Source organism: Hemiscyllium ocellatum, chromosome 23 (genome assembly GCF_020745735.1).
Source record: "Hemiscyllium ocellatum isolate sHemOce1 chromosome 23, sHemOce1.pat.X.cur, whole genome shotgun sequence".
Classification (NCBI taxonomy): Eukaryota; Metazoa; Chordata; class Chondrichthyes; order Orectolobiformes; family Hemiscylliidae; genus Hemiscyllium; species Hemiscyllium ocellatum.
Genome location: NC_083423.1, coordinates 6,147,233 through 6,169,747, shown reverse-complemented (window position 1 = coordinate 6,169,747; position 22,515 = coordinate 6,147,233). Strand labels below are relative to the sequence as shown.

General features: G+C 40.6%; 1 protein-coding gene across 2 annotated transcripts in view; it reads left to right on the top strand.

Annotated features, from left to right (window-relative positions):
• cdc123 (cell division cycle 123 homolog (S. cerevisiae)) overlaps positions 1–22,515 on the top strand; it is a 38,310-nt gene that overhangs the window by 2,608 nt on the left and 13,187 nt on the right. For both annotated transcript variants that reach the window (XM_060843088.1, XM_060843089.1), the window contains exons 2-9: positions 6,283–6,354; positions 8,493–8,553; positions 8,698–8,730; positions 9,096–9,191; positions 11,864–11,970; positions 13,211–13,259; positions 17,056–17,131; positions 17,219–17,341. In XM_060843088.1, the coding sequence (XP_060699071.1) occupies positions 6,283–6,354; positions 8,493–8,553; positions 8,698–8,730; positions 9,096–9,191; positions 11,864–11,970; positions 13,211–13,259; positions 17,056–17,131; positions 17,219–17,341 (617 nt within the window). The remainder of the gene's footprint in view (positions 1–6,282; positions 6,355–8,492; positions 8,554–8,697; positions 8,731–9,095; positions 9,192–11,863; positions 11,971–13,210; positions 13,260–17,055; positions 17,132–17,218; positions 17,342–22,515) is intronic.

Genomic DNA, 22,515 nt, shown 5'->3' with positions numbered 1-22,515 from the left:
ATGTTTTGGATGCGAGCATAAGAGGTACAGTTAGTAAGTTTGCAGATGACACCAAAATTGGAGGTGTAGTGGATAATGAAGAGGGTTACCTCAGATTCCAACAGGATCTGGACCAGATGGGTCAGTGAGCTGAGAAGTGGCAGATGGAGTTTAATTCAGATAAATGCAAGGTGCTGCATTTTGGAAAAGCAAATCTTCGCAGGACTTATACACTTAATGGTAAGGTCCTAGGGAGTGTTGCTGAACAAAGAGACCTTGGAGTGAAGGTTCATAGCTCCTTGAAAGTGGAGTCGCAGATAGATAGGATAGTGGAGAAGGTGTTTGGTATGCTTTCCTTTATTGGTCGGAGTATTGAGTACAGGAGTTGAGAGGTCGTGTTGCAGTTGTACAGGACATTGGTTAGGTCACTGTTGGAATATTGCGTGTAATTCTCGTCTCCTTCCTATTGGAAAAATATTATGAACTTGAAAGGGTTCCGAAAGATTTACAAGGATGTTGTCAGGGTTAGATGATTTGAGCTATAGGGAGAGTCTGAACAGACTGGGGCTGTTTTTCCTGGAGCATCGGAGAGGTTTACAAAATTATGCGGGGCATGGATAGGATAAATAGACAAAGTCTTTACCCTGGAATTGGGGAGTCCCGAATTAGAGGGCATAGGTTTAGGGTGAGAGGGGAAAGATATAAAAGAGATCTAAGGGGCAACTTTTTCACGTAGTGGGTGGTACATGTATGGAACGAGCTGCCAGAGGATGTGGTGGAGCTGGTACAATTGCAACATTTAAGAGGCATTTGGTTGGGTATATGAATAGGAAGGGTTTGGAAGGATATGGGCCGGGTGCTGGCAGGTGGGACTAGATTGGGTTGGGGTATCTGGTCAGCATGGACAGGTTGGACCGAAGGGTCTGTTTCCATGCTGTACATCTCTATGACTCTAAGTGCTTTAATATATCCAGCAATTGCAAAATGTGTGCTACAAATATGATTATTTTTCGTTTGGTAGTTGACGTTTCAATCACAAAGTGATTAAAATTGAGTATTAACAAGACATAAGAATTAGAGAAATACAGATATCTCTGTGGTTTGGAGCAGATGCCAAATATTAGGAGGGGTGAGGCTGAGGAGAGAATTGAAAATAATGACATCAATTCTAAAACCAAGGCTTTTCCTAACTGGGGACCAGTGTTAATCAGTGAGCACTGGGGTGAAAGTATGGTATGAGTTAGGGTATGGGCAGCATTATTTTGTTGGGGGTCTGCAGAGGGCAGGCTGCTAGCTGGACCATGCTGATATAGCCAAAGTTAGAGTTAACAATGAGGAATGAGAGTTCCTGCAGGAGATAATTTGAGGTGGGGTAGAGTTCAACAACGTTTTGGGGGGTAACAGGTTTTTTTGCAGTTACTACACCCTTATTTGTCAGCACTTGTTTTTTTTTAATTTGCTCAAGGCATGTGTGCATTGCTGGCTCGACCACTGTTTATTGCTCAACCCTAATTGCCCAAAGTGTAGTTAAAATTTAGCCACATTGCTGTGAGTCTGAAAGTCACCTGTAGGTTAGACCAGGTAAAGACAGCAGTTACCTTCCCTGAGGGGCATTAGTGAACCAGATGGGTTTTTCTGACAATCTAAACTGATTTCATGATCATCACCAGATTTGGATTTTTAATTGAATCCAAATTCCACCATTTGTGGAATCACCGATTCAAACTTAGATCATTAACTGGTGTCTCTGGATTAATAGTCTGGTGATAATACCACGGGACATTGCCACTAATATGGTTAGTCCTACCACCAACAATTACTGTGATGGAGATGAAATGAGAAAGGTATGTGAACATCCCAAAACCTCTTTAGTCCAACATCTACAGCTTACCTTCAGCTGTCTAGCCCAAAGGGGTCATGGACATCTGTTCCAAAGATAGATCAGAGAAACTGGAGTTGTTTTCATTTGGAGATATAACTATTATTTCAAGGAAGTTTATTTGAAACTATTAAAGTTATATCAGTTAATCGTAACAGTATCGGTCAGATTGATCACCATACAGTTCTGGCGGAGACGAAGTCTTGCCTTCACATTGAGAATACCCTCCATCGCGTTGTGTGGCACTATCACCATGCGAAATGGAACAGACTTCAAACAGATCTTGCAACTCAAAACGGGGCATCCATGAGATGCTGTGGACCATCGACAGCAGTAGAATTGTACTCCAGCACAATCTGTAACCTGATAGCCCAGCATATCCCCCACTCAACCATTATCACCAAGCTAAGGGATCAATGGAGTGTGCAGGAGGGTGTGCCAGGAGCAGCACCAGGCATTCATGAAAATGAGGTGTCAACCTGGTGACGCTGCCAAATAGGGCTACTTACATGCCAAGCAGCATAAACAGCAAGTGATAGGGAGAGCTAGGCGATCCCACAACTAACGGATCCAGTCTAAGCCCTGCAGTCCTACCACATTAGGTTGTGAGTGGGGGTGGACAATTAAACAATTAATTGGAGGAGGAAGTTCCATAAATATCTTCCCTCAATGAGGGAAGTGGCCAGCACATCAGTATAAACGATAAGGCTGAAGCATCCACAGCAATCTTCAGAAGTGCCAAGTGGATGATTCATCTTGGCCTTCTCTGGTGGTCCCCAGCATTACAGATACCAGTCTGCAGCCAATTCAATTCACTCCACATCTTACCAAGAAATGGTTGGAGACACTGGATACTGCAAGGCTCTGGGCCCTGACAACATTCCAGCAATAATACAGAAGACCTGTGCTCCAGACCTTGTTGATCCATTAGCCAAGTTGCTCCATTACAGTTACAACACTACCATCTACACAAAAATGTAGAAAATTGCCCAGATATGCCTTCTGCATAACTAGCAAGACAAATCCAACCCAGCCAATTACCACCCCATCAGCCTACTCTCGATCATTAGTAAAGTGATAGAAGTTGTCATCAACAGTGATATCAAGCAACACCTGCTCAGTGATGCCGAGTGTGGGCTTCACGAGACTACTCAGCTCCTGACCTCATTAAAGCCTCAGTTCAAACATGGACAAAAGAGCTAAATTCCAGAGGGGAGGTGAGAGTGACAGCCTTTGACATGAAGGCTACATTCAACTGAGTGTGGCATTAAGGAGCCCTTGCAAAACTGGAATAAATGGATATTGGGGCAAACTCACCAATGGTTAGAGTCATAAGTGACACATAGGAAAATGGTCATGATTGTGGGAGAACAGTCACCTCAACTCCAGGACAACTCTGTAGGAGATTCTCAAGGTAGACCCAATCATCTTTAACCAATTCATCAATGACTTTCCTTCCATCATAAGGTCAGGTTTGGGGATAATTGCAGATAATTGTGGGCGACACGGTGGCACGGTGGTTAGCACTGCTGCCTCACAGCGCCAGAGACCCAGGTTCAATTCCCGACTCAGGCGACTGTGTGGAGTTTGCACATTCTCCCCATGTCTGCGTGGGTTTCCTCCGGGTGCTCCGGTTTCCTCCCACATCCAAAGATGTGCAGGTCAGGGTGAATTGGCCATGCTAAATTACCCATAGTGTTAGGTAAAAGGGGTAAATGTAGGGGTATGGGTGGGTTGCGCTTCGGCGGGTCTGTGTGGACTTGTTGGGTCGAAGGGCCTGTTTCCACACTAAGTAATCTAACCTAATGATTGCACCATGTTCAGCACCATTCATGACTCCTCAGATACTGAAGTAGTCTATGTTCAAATACAATAAGATCTAGACAATATCCATGTATTGGGCTAAACAAATGGCAAATAAAAAATAACATTTGCACAACACAGTTTTCTAGGTTATGACCATCACCAGTAAGAGATTATTTAGCCACTATCCCTTGATATTCAGTGGTGTTACCATTACCAAATTCCCCCCCCCACAATCAATGACCTGGGGGTTACCACTGACCAGAAATTCAATGGGGGTCATCACATAAACACAGTGGATGCAAGAACAGATCAAAGTCTGGGAATACTGCGATGTGTAACTCACCTTACTCCCCACTTGCTTGGGTGAATGCAGCTCTAACAACATTTAAGAAGCTTTATACCTTCCAGGACAAAGCAGCATGTTTAATTGACACCATATTCACAAGCATCCATTCCCTCCCTCCACCACTGATTTTCAATAGCAGCATTGTGTACCATTTACAAGATGCACTGCAGAAATTCATCAAAGATCCTCAGACGGCACCTTCCAAACCCACAATTATTTCCCTCTAGAAGGGCAAGAGCAGCAGATATATGGGAACACCAACTTCAAGTGCCCCTTTCAGCCACTCACCTTCCTGACCTGGAAGTATAACGCCGTTCTTTCCATGTCATTGGGTCAACCTACAACAGGTGGACTGCAGCAGATCAAGAAGGCAGCTAACCATACTAGCCAGCAAATGATGCCTACACCCCACACATTAATTTTTTAAAAAGTCAAACGTTAACAGGAATATTTACTACAAATAAATACTGATACATTTCTTACTGTTGTCACTTACATTATACTCACCGAAGGTAGAAAAAAGCACTGGGTAAATCAACAGGGATAACTACCATGCCTTTCCAAAAAAAAGAAGTCCTTTCTTTTTCTAAACTTGTTTAAATATTAACAGCAAGACCAACACTTTTCGAATAGTGGGTCATTATACTTAGAGAAGGATCGAAGGATATTTGGAGGCAGTGTGCAAAATTATGTGGGATATAGATAAAGTAGATGGAAAAAACAACTCTATTGACAAAAGGCTTAAGGACCAGGGGACAGTGATTTGGTAAAAATCTGAAGATGATACATGGCAATGAGTGATTGTCTTCTGGAATATGCTCCCTTGTGACTTTCAAAGGGAATTGGATAAGCACCCATGGGAAGCTAACAGGGAAAGAATTGGATTGTGGGCGAGCATAAGTGTTCTTCCAGAGAACCAGCATAGGTTTGACAAGTTAAGAGGACAATTTCTGTCATGTCAGCATTCTATACTTCGAAAGCCACACCACCTACTTCCCATCTCTGCTCCTTAAAAGCCCAGGCCTGACCAAGCTTTGAGTCATTCCCCTGCTAATGTCTCCTCCTTTTGCTAAATCTTTATCTGGCTATTCTTTAGTGAAGCAATTTGGAATGTTTTCCTATGTTCAAAGTTATTGAAAATTGTTAAATAGTTTGCTGAAATCTTTGATGATCTTTTTCCATCCATGTAAGCTGCTCCTTCTGTTAGGAAAACCTAAGAGCCAGAGTAGTCAGGGCATGATATTTCAATTAACCTGTTGAGACTTGTTACAAGACATCATGGGCCAGGTGAGACCTTTGGAGTTAAAGTTGAATATGTTGGGAAGATTTAGTAGTATCATCATCTGACTTGAACTGTGCACTTAAACTAGAAGTGCTCACAGCTAACTTAAAGGACAAAAAGGCAAGCATTCCAAGAAAAAAAAAACAAATTCTAAATAGACATTAATGCCTGCTTCATCCAGGTCCTAAATTTTATATTGATTCAGATTGCCAAAACGTTTATTTCCCTCTAAAGGGTAACAGCATTTTCCTGCTAATCAATGACTTGCTTTGTGACTAGATGACATTATGACTAAGCGTTACAGCATATTATTTCCAGATTGGGTTGACCTTTTCATTTTAAGATCATCGTGGATAAATGAGCACCAATTTGTATTCACTCACACTGTTTGATATATCACTTTAGTGATGTGGTTTGAACACTCCTTCAAGTTAGAAATAGACTTTAAGCCAATATCCCAACAATAGATAAAAGCAAATTACTGCGAATGCTGGAATCTGAAATCAAAAGAGAAAATGCTGGAAAATCTCAGCAGGTCTGACAGCATCTGTAAGGAGAGAAAAGAGCTGATATTTCGAGTCTAACTGACCCTTTGTCAAAGCTAAAAAAAGGGAGAAGGGAAGAGCAGTACTTCTTCAGGGTAAGCATTCCTGGAAGAAAGGTGGCAGTGGGTTAAACACTGTGGATGCTGTAAAGCAAAAACAGAAACAGAAATTGCTGGAAAAGCTCAGCAGGTCTGGCAGCATCTGTGAAGAGAAATCAAAGTTAATGTTTTTGGTCCGGTAATCTTGCCTCAGACCTGTTCTGAGGAAGGGTCACAGGACCCGAAATGTTAACTCTGCTTTTTCTCCACAAGTGCTGCCAGACCTGCTGAGATTTTCCAGCATTTTCTATTTTTGTTTAGAATCTGAAGGTCCAGTTTCCCTTAATTAGATGATCTGGAAAGATGTGCGACCTTTAAGTTGTTCACGTACATTTCTCATTTTACAGTGTCATTCTTCCACTGCCGCAGAATGTAATCGATTATTTACTGGATGATGGGACGCTGGTGATTTCTGGAAGGTAATATCAAGCAATGTGTGTTTGATCACATGCTTTTCTTTGTGTAGTGGATACTGCAGTACAGTAGAAAAGACATGCCAAATTGTGACATTTGTCACAGTCTTGTTAGCTATTTGATTAGAAATTGTTATTATTAATCCATCTGAATGCAATTGCTAGATTATATTTTTGTGATGAAACTGCATTTACTTGTTAAGTAGTATGATCAATTGGCTTCATCCCCTGGAAAACTTGAATAAAGTTCAGTAATTCAAAATATAATCATTACAAGATATGCACAACTCAGTTTTCAACTTCACAAGGGAATAATATTCTTCAGTTTGAAATCATGAACTTAATGTGGTTACAAAATGAGAAATTCTAGTCAGTTTTCTACTAAAATTATTAACAGGAAGTTTCATTTTCAAAATACTTACCATTGGGAATTGCATTATTTGCACATTTAAATAATGCCCCCATTACTCTAGCCCAGAACATACAAGTCAGACATAAAAAGGAGACAAGAGCTGAAAATGTGTTGCTGGAAAAGCGCAGCAGGTCAGGCAAGGAGCAGGAGAATCGACGTTTTGGGCATGAGCCCTTCTTCAGGAATGAGGAAAGTGTGCCAAGCAGGCTAAGATAAAACGTAGGGAGGAGGGACTTGGGGGAGGGGCACTGGAAATGTGATAGGTGGAAGGAGGTTAAGGTGAGGGTGATAGGCCGGAGTGGGGATGGGGGTGGAGAGGTCAGGAAGAAGATTGCAGGTTAGGAAGGTGGCGCTGAGTTCGAGGGTTGGGACTGAGACAAGGTGGTGGAAGGGAAATGAGGAAACTGGAGAAATCTGAGTTCATCCCTCTTGGTTGGAGGGTTCCTAGGCGGAAGATGAGGCGCTCTTCCTCCAGCGGTCGTGTTACTATGGATGGAGGAGTCCAAGGACCTACGTATCCTTGGTGGAGTGGGAGGGGGAGTTGAAGTGTTGAGCCACAGGGGGTTGGGTTGGTTGGTGCGGATGTCCCAGAGGTGTTCTCTGAAACGTTACACAAGTAGGCGGCCTGTCTCCCCAATATAGAGGAGGCCACATCGGGTGCAGCGGATGCATCTTCCACCTAGGAACCCTCCAACCACAAGGGATGAACTCATATTTCTCCAGTTTCCTCATTTCCCCTCCCCCCACCTTGTCTCAGTCCCAACCCTCGATCTCAGCACCACCTTCCTAACCAGCAATCTTCTTCCTGACCTCTCCGCCCCTATCCCCATCCCGGCCTATCACCCTCACCTTAACCTCCTTCCACCCATCGCATTTCCAATGCCCCTCCCCCAAGTCCCTCCTCCCTACCTTTTATCTTAGCCTGCTTGGCATACTTTCCTCATTCCTGAAGAAGGGCTTATGCCTGAAATGTCGATTCTCCTGCTCTTTGGATGCTGCCTGACCTGCTGCGCTTTTCCAGCAACACATTTTCTGCTCTGATCTCCAGCATCTGCAGTCCTCACTTTCTCCCATAAAAAGGAGACAACACCAGGTTACAGTCCGATGGGTTTATATGGAAATATTAGCTTTCGGAGTGCTGCTTCTTCATCAGTGAGCTGTGAAGGAGCAGCACTCCAAAAGCTAGTATTTCCGAATACAGCAGTTGGACTGTAGCCTGGTGTTGTGTGATCTTTTAAATCTTTGTCTACCCCAGTCCAACACCGGCACTTCCACATCATTTAAAAAAATGAGACACATCTATATTCTGCTGACTGTTTTGCTCCTTACTGCCCACAAGCAATGTCTCAAGTTTAAAGATTTCAATTCAGAAAGTATTTTTGAATCATTTTGTTTTAATTTAATTGCATTTTAGTTGGTTAGGTGAGTGTTTACAGCCAGTGATTAATTTCTTGTTTTGTGAAATATTCAGATGAATCACAAACTTTTCTGGTAAGTCATTGTCTTTCTGATGCTGATAATGGTGTAATTTGCTACAGATGGTTGCTGCAGTTTACAGTGTGCCACTAATGAAATAAAAATCACAATCATACAAACACTGCTGTTGGTCTGTTTTAACTGTTCTGGGCCATCCTGAATAGTTACGTATTCCTTCATTCCACCAATTTTCAACACTCTTTGAGCCCAGGTTTCTGATTTTTGATTTATAAAAGCTTGTTTCCAATTATTTCAGAAATGAAGCCCCAAGTTGTTCACGTATAGGTGATGACAGTGATGAAGAACAGGATGTACAGGCCAGTATTGTCTATTGTTTATTGTATTAATGAAATATTTGTATGTTTTTCCATATTAAACATAAATTTACATTAATGATCTCTTACAGTAGTTTCTGATATGAGAGTGATTGCGAGGTAACCTTTTGTGTTCCTTTCATGTAGTGGTCAGATGATGAGAATGTGACAACTCTTACGGTAAGCGATATATTTACATGTCTGTGGATGTGATATTTGTGTTGAATATAACTAGTTTGTTGGCTGACTATAAATTATAACTAATCAGAACATTTTGGAATTATAGCTTTATTTGCTGTACTTAATTTTAGTAATCACCCTCTCCTACCCAGGAGACACCAAGGTCTGCATTGTATACTTTTCAGTTACAATTTTCTGTTCTTTAGTTTGTCAAATTTGCATGACCGAATGTAGCTGTCTTAACTATTATATTGTACTTCGACTTATTTTTAAAATTGAGACCTTTACTGAGTTGGAGAAATTCATTGGTTTTAATTTAGAAGTAGTTTTGTTAACACTTGAATTTATTTGTTTTCAAAATGCAGGCTCCAGAATTTCCAGATTTTGCAGCAAAAGTGCAGGAGGCGATAAACTCTCTCGGAGGCAGTGTGTTTCCAAAGCTTAACTGGAGCTCTCCAAGGGTAAGAAATCTGAGGAAGATCTTGCACTTGAAAATGTTTGTTGTCAGCATTTTTAAAACCTGCCTCACTGGCTGGACTCAAGGAAAACTCTGATAAATGAAAAGCGAGTTTATATTGGGTTGGAATTTCTGCTTATTGTACAGATGGGATATGATTGTATCAGACAATGTTACTCTATTGTAAAATCTATTCTTTGATAAATGGATTATTTAAGTAATAAAGCAAATTCTGTATTTGCTTGCACGTTTCCTCACCAATCGATTGTGTTTCTTATAGATGCAGAATAATTGCAATTCTTATAATTCTGTCACCCTAGTCAGGCTACATCTGTCAGTGCTAGAGAGGAGCAACTAGTTAAGTCTTGGCTGGCTTCACCAATCTTTAACAAAATATTATGGTATATTACCAAAAGGGAAAGGCACCTTCCTTTTAAGTTGGTTGAAGTCTAATTTAAAAATTAGGACAGCCAACAGAAACATTTGGAATTTGAGAAAATAAAGCTGGGCCAGGGAACTTGTGATTACTCCTGTCACTGCATTAGCATTTGTATTGGCTTTCTTGTGTGAATTGGATCAGCACGAAAGTAGTTGGTGGTGATGAGTGATATGGTGTGTCATGCAATGTTAGAAAATGCTTGAAAAATCTCAGCTGGTCAGGCAGCATCCATGGAGGAGGAAACAGAGTTAACATTTTAGCTTTCATCAGAACATTTTTAAAATGTTGAGAGATGTAATAAGTTTATAGCTTGTCTGGGAATGTGAGAAAGAAGAGAGCAAAAGTGGAAGGTTTGGTTGAAAGGTGCAGACACACTTGAGTTAGGTAGATTAGCCATGGTAAATATGGGGATAGGGTTGGTCCAAAGTTTGAGAGGGATGGTCTTGGGAGGATTAGTGCAGACGTGATGGGCCAAACAGCCTCTATCTGCACTGTCGGGATTCTATAATTCTACAATGGGTTGAATGACCTCTTTCTTTTCTGTACCTGTTTTATGGCTCTGTGATGGGAAGATTATAAGTAGAAAAATAAAGGTGGATCTAGAGGAGGGTTTTTAAAAGATCCTTTCATGCAATCTGGCATCACTTGCTGAATGTAAATGGCTAAAGCAAAATGTACATGTAGTAAGTGTCCAACAAAAATAAATTGGATCTAATTGGGGCGGCATGGTGGCTTAGTGGTTAGCATTGCTGCCAGGGACCCAGGTTCAATTCCAGCCTTGGGCGACTGTCTGTGTGGAGTTTGCACATTCTCCCGGTGTCTGCATGGGTTTCCTCCGGGTACTCTGATTTCACCCCACATTCCAAAGACGTGCAGGCCAGGTGAGTTGGCCATGCTAAATTGTCCATAGTTGTTAGGAGCACTAGTCAGAGGGGGGGTGGGTTACTCTTCGGAGGGTCAGTATGGACTTGTTAAGCTGAAGGGCCTGTTCCAACACTGTAGGGATTCTAATCTAATCTAAACATTTAACAGTGTTCAACTCAGTGCTGCCTCCTGATAGGATGTACAATGTATCATCAAAGGATGAGATGACTGATGTTTGTAATCACAGAAATGCATCCAGTCTGATGATTCAGAGGCAGGGTAATTTGATTCATTAAATCACTTAAGGTGCAGTACTTATGTCCTTTAATTGGATGGCATGAAAGTTTAGCAGAACTTGAAGTCATCTTGCATGAACTTAATTTAGATTTTTTCTCAAACTAACTCAGCAGCTGGCCACGTTTTCTCTTCTGTCCACTTTTGTGAAGATATATTGTGTATGATTCCACAGTGTTTGTGTCACTAGCCTTACGCTGTGGGATTGTTGATATAGCTCTTTCAGGAGTCGTGTTGACAAGTCAGTGGACATGAGGCAAATCAAAATTTGAGCTGAACCTGATGCTATCTTCACCCATATCCCAATACACGAGTTTAGCAGTCAGTGTGAACAATGACTAGGGGTATTGATATGAATTGTCATGTATCAAAAGCACTAGATACCAATCAATTAATAATTTAAAATCTGAAATCTATAGATTTTACTAGGAGGCATGTAAAAAGATGTAGAACAAAGGCAGAAGGATTGAGCTGAAGTAAAGATCAGCCATGATATCACTAAATAACAGAACTAGCTCAAAGGGCTGAATCCATGCCTAAGTTATGCCATCATAACAAAGCTCAGCACTGACCAAGAATCTAATCTTAGCATTTCTAGTATATATGTTCTCAGAAACTCTCTGCTTCTACTGCTTGAGCATAATAACTTGATGGTTTGTTTTACAATAAAATGTTAGAGAAGGTTTGTCCCAGCTGGAGAATTTAAACAGGCAGTTTTTTCAATCTTACATGAAACATATATGGCTAGTTTTTTCGGGTTATTAATTCTGAATGCATAAAGTCCTTCAATATTCTATTTCCTCAAGTTTATTATTATTCAATTTTTAACGTATTTTGTCCAATGTGTAACTATGACTCAGCTTCTACAGAGAGGTATCATCTATCCAGGGTGACTAAGAGGTTAGTTTGTGTATTCCTATTTTGTCTGGATATTTTATATTAGGTAATTAACAGCTGTCAAAAGAATTCTCACATTTGTTTGAAACGTGTTTTGTTTTGCTTTAAGATAATGCAAGCATCTTCAGAATAACGCTATGGTCTACTATGTTTTTCCTTTGTCTTTTCTCCCTCTACCCTAGGATGCTCAATGGATTGCAATGAACAGCTCACTCAAGTGCAATAATCTCAGTGACATCTTCCTGCTTTTGAAAAGTTCAGACTTCGTCACTCATGACTTAACTCAGCCGTATGTACTTGAATTGTTAATACACAAAGCTTCGGAGTTTTTTTTAATGTTTGATTGTACCAGTCAAGTATTGCACTTTCTTTTCAGACTGATTTTGTTTTCCCCCTGGTCTCCTTTACTTCATGCATTCTGATACTTCATCTGAAACACTGTTTTTTATATTGAACTGTATGTTATAAGGTGACTTGAATGCAGAAGCGTCACAATGAAGCCTGATTCATCACTCAATTGTGTTGACAGGCTGAGCTGTTAACTCAGCAGAGGTCAAAAAACATGACAGATTTTATATTGATATCAATCATTGAGAAATACTGAATCTTTTGTTTTATATATTCATGGAATGTAAGCAACACTGACCATTATCGTCCATCTCTAATTGCATTTGAGAGATTGCTAGTGAAATGTTTTCTTGAACATAGCGCGAAGGCTTAATAGATCATTTCAGAAGACAGTTTCGACCCATCCCCTTTGCAAGGGTCTGGAGTCACATGTGGGGCAGACCAGGTTAGGATATCAGATTTCCTTCCCTAAAGAACGTTAATTTCCAGTGGTTCCATGTATATCATTTTGATGCAAATTTTGGTTTCTAGATTTAATCAATTAATTGAATTTAAATTCCCGCGCAGACCTGATGGTATTTGATCTCATATCTCTGAATCATTAATCCACCCTTTGAAATGACTAGCCCAGTAATGCAACAACTATGATATTATACCCATGGGATTCTACTCCTGTGAGTTCATTCTGAATAGGAATGGTAAAATAACACTTTTTTAATTCTCAAAAAAATCTTGTTATGAAACTGTTCAAGATTGTTTTGCCTTCACTGTTCATCCTTCCATAAAGCTTTCCATTTAGCTGAGAAAGTTGCTGCTATTCAAGTCACTTGTTTATTTCACTATTTTGAACCCTGCTGATATTTTAAGACACAAAATTATTTGGAAGCAAAAATAAAACTGTGACATCCTGCCAAAGAAAATCTTCTGAAATCATTGCTATTATCAAGTAGCACTGACTGTAAGCAAAGTTCAATCCAAGTTACTTTTTAAATCATTCATGTTTATGGGCAGGTCAGAGCAATAAGAGTATTTCAGGAGATAGTCTATCAGCAAATAAATGACACACTATAGTCATCTCTCAGAATAATAGCTGTAACCATGTGACTTTTGTTCAAACTGCTTATTGTCCAGATAATTTCTTAAGCTTATCAGAAATCTGTTGACTGATTCTTTTCATCCAGATTTCTTCACTGTACTGATGACTCACCAGATCCTAAAGTAGATCCTCAAGTAAGTCCGTTTCCAGCTTCAAATCTCCTGGGTTGCGTGCATAAATGTATGGGTCATTATGATGCATCTAGCTAGCAAACATCAGGTTTCTTATTCTATTTTTCAAACGTGTTGTGACTCTATATTTGAAAATTATATTGTTGGCCTGAATTTTGCTGTTAAAATGCTTGGTGCTCATGGTTATTAAATAGTAAATAGGATAGCAATTCCTGATACTCTCTCAGTGTGGCTATTAAGGACTTGTATGTGCTTCCCAGCTTTTGTACTCAATACCTCTAATTATTCCGAGTGCCTTGGGATGAAGAATCTTTTGCTAACGACTCTGTCAATATGTCCTACCATCTTATCCATAAAAGATGTGTCGACCTGAATGCATAATTACTGCATTTTCCTTCCTCAATGTCTCATACTTGTAGGTATCACAGACGTTTTGTTACATATGACCATGTGTTGATCTTTAATTGGCTAATTGGTTGTATAAACTACAAATTCAACTTTTACACCAGGTCAAGTGGATTTTTATGATAATTAAAATTGATTAAAATTCATACAGAATTGGAATTAAATTAGAATTTGTCACGTGTACTCAAGTATCGGAATACATGAATACAGTGAAAAGTGTACAAAGTCACTATTCTTCATCTTGGTTACAAAACCAGAATTTTAAAAAAAATTAACAGTTGAGAAAATGTCAGATGTTCAAATTTTTCTCCACTGGATTTAATTAAATGTGTTGGAATTATTGATCGACCTACTAATTGGAATCAGGGCTCTAGGCCTTCTGGAGTATACATAGAATGTTACAGCGCAGTACAGGCCCTTCAGCCCTCGATGTTGTGAAAATAATCTATGCCCATCTAATCTTCACCGTTGCATTAGCATTCATGTGTATGTCCACTGCCCATTGAAATGCCCTTTATGTCGGCAAGTCTGCTACTGTTGCAGGCAGACTGTTCCACGCCCCAGTACTCTGAGCAAAGAAATTACCCCTAATATCGGTCCTAAATCTATCACCCCTCAATTTAAAGCTATGTCTCTTCATGTTAGCCTTCATCATCTGAGGAAAAAGGCTCTCACTGTCTACCTTTCTAACTCTCTGATTATCTTATACATCTGGATTAAGTTACCTCTCAACCTTGTTCTAATCAACAAAAACAGCCTCAGTTCCTCATCCTTTCCTCGTAAGACCTTCCTTCCATACCAGGCAACATCCTAGTAAATCTCCTCTGAATTCTTTCCAAAGTTTCCACATCCTTCCTATAATGCGGTGACCAAAACTGCACACAGTACTCCAGGTGCGGCCTTACCAGTATCTTGTACAGCTGAAGCATGATCTCGTGGCTCCGAAACTCAATCCCCCTATCATGCACGCCAACGCACATATGCCTTCTTAACAACCCTATCAACCTGGTGAGTGGCAAATTTCAGTGATTTATGCGCCAGGACACTGAGATGTCTCTGTTCATCTACACTACCAAGAATTTTACGATTAGCCCAGTACTCTGCATTCCTGTTATTTCTTTTGAAGTGAACTACCTCACACTTTTCTGCATTAAACTCCATTTGCCACTTCTCAGTCCAGCTTTGCATTTTATTTGTGTCCCTTTGTAACCCACAGCATCCTTCGGCACCAGCCACAACTCTGCTTACCTTAATGTCATCTGCAAATTACTAACCCATCCTTCTATGCCCACCTCCAGATCATTTATAAAAATGACAAACAGAAGTGGCTCCAAAACAGATGCTTGTAGCACACCAATGGTAACTGAACTCCAGGATAAACATTTTCCATCAGCCACCCACCCTCTGTTTTCTTTCAGTTAACCAATTTCTGACGCAAACTGCTAAATCACCTTCAATCCCGAAATTCCTTATTTTGTGCAATAGCCTACTGTGTGGAACCTTTTCAAATGCCATGCTGAATGCATATACACCACATCAACCACTTTACCTTCATCCACTTGTTTTGTCACTTCTGGAAGAACTCAATAAGGTTAGTGAAGCATGACCCACCCTTCACAAAACTGTGTTGACTATCCCTAATCAAATTGTGCCTTTCCAGATTATTATAATTCCTATCTCATTACTTTTTCCAACATCTCACCCACAACCGAAGTAAGACTCACTGGTCTATAATTACCAGGATTGTCCCGACTCCCTTTCTTAAACAAGGGAACTTCATTGATCTTCTCCAGTCTCCTGGCACTACTCCTGTTGACAATGAAGACATAAAAATCAAAGCCAAAGGCTCTGCAGTCTCTTCCCTGGCTTCCCAGTGAATCCAAGGATAAATCCCATCCAGCCTTGGGGTCATATTTATTTTCAGATCTTCTAAAATTGCTAAAACCTCCTCTTTGTCAACCTCAATCCCATCTAATCTGGTAGCATGTATCTCATTATTCTAACGAACAATTTCCTTTTCCAATGTGAATACTGACAAAAAGTATTCATTAAGCACTTCCCCTATGTTCTCAGATTCCACACGCAGCTTTCCACTACTAACCTTGATTGGTTCTAATCTTACTCTGGTCATTCCTTTGTTCCTGATATGCCTATAGAAGGCCTTAGGGTTTTCCTTGTTCCTGTCTGCAACAACTTCTCATGTCCCCCCTCTCCTGGCTCTTTTTAGCTCTCACTTTCAATTTTTTTCTGGATAACCTATAACTCTCCAGCCCCCTAACTGAGCCTTCACATTTCATCCTCACATAAATCATCTTCTTCCTATTGATAAGAGTTTCAACTTCTTTAGTAAACCATGGCTCCCTCTCTCGACAACTACCTCCCTGCCTGATAGGTATATACTTATCAAGGACCCGCAGTAGCTGTTCCTTGAATGAGCTCCACGTTTCAAGTGTGTCCATCCCCTGCCATTTCCTTCCCCATCCTATGCATCCTAAATCTTGCCTAATTGCATCATAATTGCTTTCCCCCCTTTATATCTCTTTCCCTACGGTATCTACTATCCCTGCCCATTGCTATTGTAAATGTAACCAAATTATGGTCACTATCACCAAAGTGCTCACCTACCTCCAAATCTAATACTTGGCTGGGTTCATTCCCCAGTACCAAAACCAATATGGCCTTGCCCCTTGTTGGCCTGACTACATACTGTGTCAGAAAACCCTCTTGCACACGTTGAACAAAAACCGACCCATCTAAACTACTTGAACTATAGAATTCCCAGTCAATATTGGGGAAGTTAAAGTCTTCCATAACAACTGTCCTGTTACTCTCACTCCTATTGAGAATCATCTTTGCTTTCCTTTCCTCGACATCCCTGGAACAATTCAGAGGCCTATAGAAAATTCCCAACAGGGTACCTCTCCTTTCCTGTTTCTAACCTCAGCCCGACTGTGGATGAGTCCTCAAATGTTCTCTCGGCTGCTGTAATACTATCCTTGATTACCAATGCCAGCCCTCCCTTTTTTTCAAACCATCATCTCATTCTTGCTGAAACATCTAAATCCCCAAATCTGCAACAACCATTTCTGTCTCTCTAGCCATGTCTCTGAAATGGCCACAATATCGAAATCCCAGGTACCAACCCAGTACCAATATAGATGCTCAAAATTAAACAAAGTTTATTTTTTGAGTTGGGTAGTTATGCAGTAAATTTGCTGTCAGTTGTTTAGTGCATTAGTTTGGTTAATACCCATTTTTTGATGCTCTACCATAGAAGACATTGTCATTGTCCATCTATCGTCTTGTGTATGATTTTTCTGGAAGGACGTGACAAGCAGTGTTCTTTTAATAATTTTATTAAATTGACACAACTCAGATCAAGATTTCTTTTCAGCTTGTTCTCAGAAAATGGTGTGAATTAATTCCTGGAGGGGAGTTCAGATGCTTTGTCAAGGAAAATAAACTGATAGGTATTGTAACAAAAAATCAATTTCAACTGTTTTAGTTAAAGATGTTTGCCAAAACAGACTTCAGTTTACTGGCTTTGTTTCTGCTAGGGGTTGCACAAAGAGACCACACGCAGTACTATGATCATGTCTGTAACCAAGCAGCTCATATTCTTGGTTCGATACTGGATTTCTTCAGAATTCAAATACAGTACAAATTTTTGGATGAAGATTGTAAGTATACTTCATTTTTTAAAACTGAATTCCCAGTTGGTAATAACAATTTGCATAAACTGACACAAGATAGTCTACCAGCTGAACTTATTTTTGGAATCATTTAGTCCAAGATTGTTTCCTCTGCCACCATCTACATTTTAAATGCTTCATACATTCTTACAGACCCAGAGTAAGTTTTACATATGATGTTGTTCCTATTCTCTCACACATGCTGTCTATGAAGCAACAGCCACGCTAGATCTGTACCAATACGATTGCAACTATTATTCATGCAGTGTAATCACTGAAATTCTGATGCATACTAACTAAACTTTCCAAGTTATTGAACAGCAATTTCTGCATCCAAGTTGTATTTAACTCCTTTACAATGTGTAGAACTTCAGAATACTTAATCAAAAAAATGCATTTTGAAATGCAAGAATAAAAATGTCTTTCTCTTGTGATTTCATCTGAATTTTTGTTGAACCAATCCATTCTTCCTGTTATATGATTCCCATCTAATAACTGGAAATTGTAAGAAATATTATTCATTGTAATTTTTTTTAAAATATTAAGGTGATAAATAACTTACTTAAGTAGAATAATAGAAATCTTACTGCACTGCAGTCAAATAGTTGTCTTCTGATATGCAAGAGTATGTTGGCAGCTCTGTTGGGAGGATCCAGCATTGCAAAATGGAAAGGGTAAAACTATTTAAAAATGGAGAGGGGAGCGCTATTACAAGAGCAACAGATTACAAACTCCAAAGAATTTAGGCTCATTTACTCAATCTTCCTTCATAAATCAATCCTGTCATCCCAGGAATCAGTCGAGTATAACAGAAACAGAAATTGCTGGAAAAGCTCAACAGGTCTGGCAGTACCTGTGAAGAGAAATCAGAGTTAATGTTTCGGGTCGAGTGACCCTTCCTCAGAACATTAGTCAAGTAAATCTAAGTTTCAATTCCTCAGATTCAGTTAAATCTTCCCTTGGGTGAAGAGACCGAGATTGTACCCAGTAATCCAGGTCATAGAGGTGTACAGCACAGAAACAGATCCTTTGGCCCAACTCATCCATGCCAGCCAGATATCCTAAATCAACCTCGTTCCATTTGCCAGCATTTGACCCATATCCCTCTAAACCCTTCCTTTTAAATGTTGTAATTATACCAGCCTCCTCCACTTCCTTTAGTGGCTCATTCCACACACGCACCACCCTCTGTAGGAAAAGGCTGTCCTTTAGGTCCCTTTTTAATCTTTAACCTTAAACCTATGCCCTCTAATTTTGGACTACCCTACTCTGAGGAAAAGACCTTGACTATTCACTGTGTCCATGCCCCTCATGATTTTATAAACCTCTATAAGGTCACCCCTCAGTCTTTGACACTCCAGAGAAGATAATCCTGTACTCTCATCAAGACATCTTTCCTGTGATATCCTGATTCCTTGGCAGTAAAGAATAACATAGTATTTGCTTTCCTAATTGGATGCTGCACTTGCAGATTAACTTTCTGTAATTGGTCTGTAAATTTACCTCACTCCAGCTGAATACCAATGTTTCTCAATCTGTCACCATTTAAAAATGTTACAATTTTCCACTTTACCTATCAAAGTGGATGACCATAAGACATAGGGGTGGAAGTAAGGCTATTTGGCCCATCAAGTCCACTCCACCATTTAATCTTGGCTGATGAGCATTTCAACTCCACTTACCCACGCTCTCCCCGTATCCCTTAATTTCTTGCAAGATTAAGAATTTACCAATCTCTGCCTTGAAGACATTTAATGTCCCGACCTCCACTGTGCTCCACGGCAATGAATTCCACAGGCCCACCACTCTCTGGCTGAAGAAATGTCTCCTCACTTCCGTTCTAATTTGACCCCCTCTAATTCTAAGGCTGTGCCCAGTCTCCCCGCCTAATGGAAACAACTTCCCAGAGTCCACCCTTTCTAAACAATGCATTGTCTTGTAAGTTTCTATTAGACCTCCACTTAACCTTCTAAACTCTAATGCGTACAATCCCAGGATCCTCAGCCGTTCATCATATGTTAGGCCTACCATTCCAAGTGTCATTCGTGTGAATCTCCACTGGATATGCTCCAGTGCCAGTATGTCCTTCCTGAGGTGTGGGGCCCAGAATTGAACACATGTTCTAAATGGAGTCTAACTAGAGCTTTGTAAAGTCTCAGTAGCACATTGCTGCTTTTATATTCCAACCCTCTTGAGATAAATGAGAACATTACATTCACTTTTTTAATTATGGACTCAACCTGCAAGCCAATCTTTCGAGAATCCTGGACTAGCACTCCGAGATCCCTTTGTACTTTGGCTTTATGAATTTTCTCACCATTTAGAAAATAGTCCATACCTGTGTTCTTCTTTCCAAAGTGCAAGACCTCGCATTTCCTCACGTTGAATATCATCAGCCATTTCTTGGACAACTCTCCTAAATTATCTAAATCTTTCTGCAGCCTTCCCACCTCCTCAGTACTACCTGCCTATCCACCTAGCTTCGTATCATCGGCAAACTTCCCCAGAATGCTCCCAGTCCTATCATCCCGACCATTTATCTATAAAGTGAACAGCTGCAGCCCCAACATTGAACTCTGCAGGACACCACTTGTCACTGGCTACGTTCTGAAAAAGAACCTTTTATCCCAACTCTCTGCCTTCTATCAGACAGCCGATCCTCAATTCATGCCAGTAGCTCACTTCAAACATATGGGCCCTCACCTTACTCAGCAGCCTCCCGTGAGGCATCTTATCAAAGGCCTTTTGAAAGTCTAGATCGAGAACATCCACTGGGTTTCCCTAGTCTAATCTACTTGTTATGTCTTCAAAGAATTTTAATAGGTTTGTCAGGCACGACCTCCCCTTACTAAATCCATGCTGACTTGTTCTAATCTAACCCTGGACTTCAAAGAATTTAGAAATCTCATCCTTAACAATGGATTCTAGAATTTTACTAACAACTGAGGTTAGGCTAACCATCTTTCCATCTTTTGTCTTGATCCTTTCTTGAACAAGGGGGTTACAACAGTGATTTTCCAATCATCTGGGACTTTCCCTGACTCCAGTGACTTTTGAAAGGTCACAACTAATGCCTCCGCTATTTCCTCAGCCACCTCTCTCAGAACTCCAGGATGTAGCCCATCAGGGCCCAGAGATTTATCAATTTTTAGAACTTCCAGCTTTTCTAGCACCTTCTCTTTTATAATGGCTACCATACTCATCTCTGCCCCCTTACTCTCCTTAATAGTTTGGATATTACTCATGTTTTCCACTGTGAAGGCTGATGCAAAGTACTTATTGAGTTTTCAGCTATTTCCTTATCTCCCAGCAATAGCTTTCCAGCATCAATTTGGAGCAGCCCAACGTCTACTTTTGCCTCTGGTTTGTTTCTTATGTATTAAAAAAATGTTTACTATCATTTCTAATATTACAGGCTAGCGTACCTTCATATTTGATCCTCTCCTTCCTTATTTATCTCTTTGTTATCCTCTGTTTGTTTTTGTAGTCTTCCCAATCTTTTGATTTCCCTGTGCTCTTGGCCACTTTATAGGCTCTCTCTTTGTCTTTGATACATTTCCTGAGTTCCTTTGTCAGTCATGGCTATCTAATTCCCCCCCCAGATAATCTTTCTTTTCTTTGGGATGAACCTGTGCTGTGTCCTCAGTTACACCCAGAAACTCCTGCCGTTGTTGCTGTTCTGTTCTCCCCGCTAGGCTCTGCTTCCAGTCGATTTTCGTCAGTTCCCCTCTCATGCCCCCTGTAATTACCTTTATTTAACTGTAACACCATTACATCCGATTTTGCCTTCTCGCTTTCAAACTGCAGACTGAACTCTACCATATTATGACCACTACCTCCTAAGTGTTCCCTTACTTTAAAATCTTTTATAAGGTCTGGCTCATTACATAGCACTAAGTCCCGAATAGCCTGCTCCCTTGTGGGTGCCATCACAAGTGATCCAAAAAGCCATCCAGTAAGCATTCCATGAATTCCCTTTCTTTGGATCCACCGGCATCGTTAATCACCCAGTCCATTTGCATATTGAAGTGCTCCATGATCACCGTGACCTTACCTCTCTGACATGCCCTATCTATTTCCTGGTACACCTTGCACCCCTGGTCCTGACCTCTGCTATGAGGTCTGTACATAACTCCCATTATGGTTTTTTTTTCTCTCTCTCTCTCTCTCTCTCACTCGCTCACTCACTCACACACACACACCTCCCTGTCTTTTTGATAAGTTGTAAATCCTTGGATGTTTAACTGCCAGTCCTGAACCCCCTGCAACCACGTCTCTGTGGTGCCTACCACATCATAATCATTCACGATGATTTGTGCCGTTAATTCATCTACTTTGTTACAGGACTCTAATTACTATGAGCATTCAGGTAAAGTGCCTAAATGCTAACTTTCTTATCATTACGAGAGATATTGGAATTCATAAGATGTCCCTAAGTTTTCCTTCCTTTTTGCTGCATTCCTCGTCTGCCTCGAGCTTAAACCCACCTGCTGCTTACCTTTCCACTTAACTCCATATTCCCTGTCGCTTTCGTTTTCCCTCCCCCCCCCCCCGACTCTGAAGATTAAAGTCCTAGTGACCACCCTATTTATCCTTTTCACTAGAACACTGGTTCCAGATCGGTTCAGGTGGACACCGTCCCATCGGTACAAATTCCCATGAAATGATGCCAATGCCACATGAAATGAAATCCTTCTTTCCCACACTAATCCCTTAGCCACATGTTAACTTCCCTAACTGACTTATCCCTCTTCCAATTGGTATGTGGCTCAGGCAGTAATCCAGAGATCGTGAACCTTGAGGACCTGTACTTCAATTTCCTTTCTAGTGCTTGATAATCCCCAAACAAGTCCTCCACCCTAGCTTTGCCTATGTTCTTAGTCCCAACGTGGACCACAGCAACTGGATCCTCTTCCTGCTCCAATACCCTTTCAAGCCGGTCAGAGATATCCTGCACCCTGGCAGGACGACTGGATGATTTCACATTCTGCCCATTATACTCCATCGACCACTTTCTCACCCAATTACCTTGACCCATCTGAATTCCTTTCATCCTCCTAACTTTCTTTCCTATCTAACTTTGTATCACCGGCTAACCTGGATACATTGCACACGTCCCATCATGCAGATCATTGATGTCAGTTGTAAATAGCTGAGGCCTA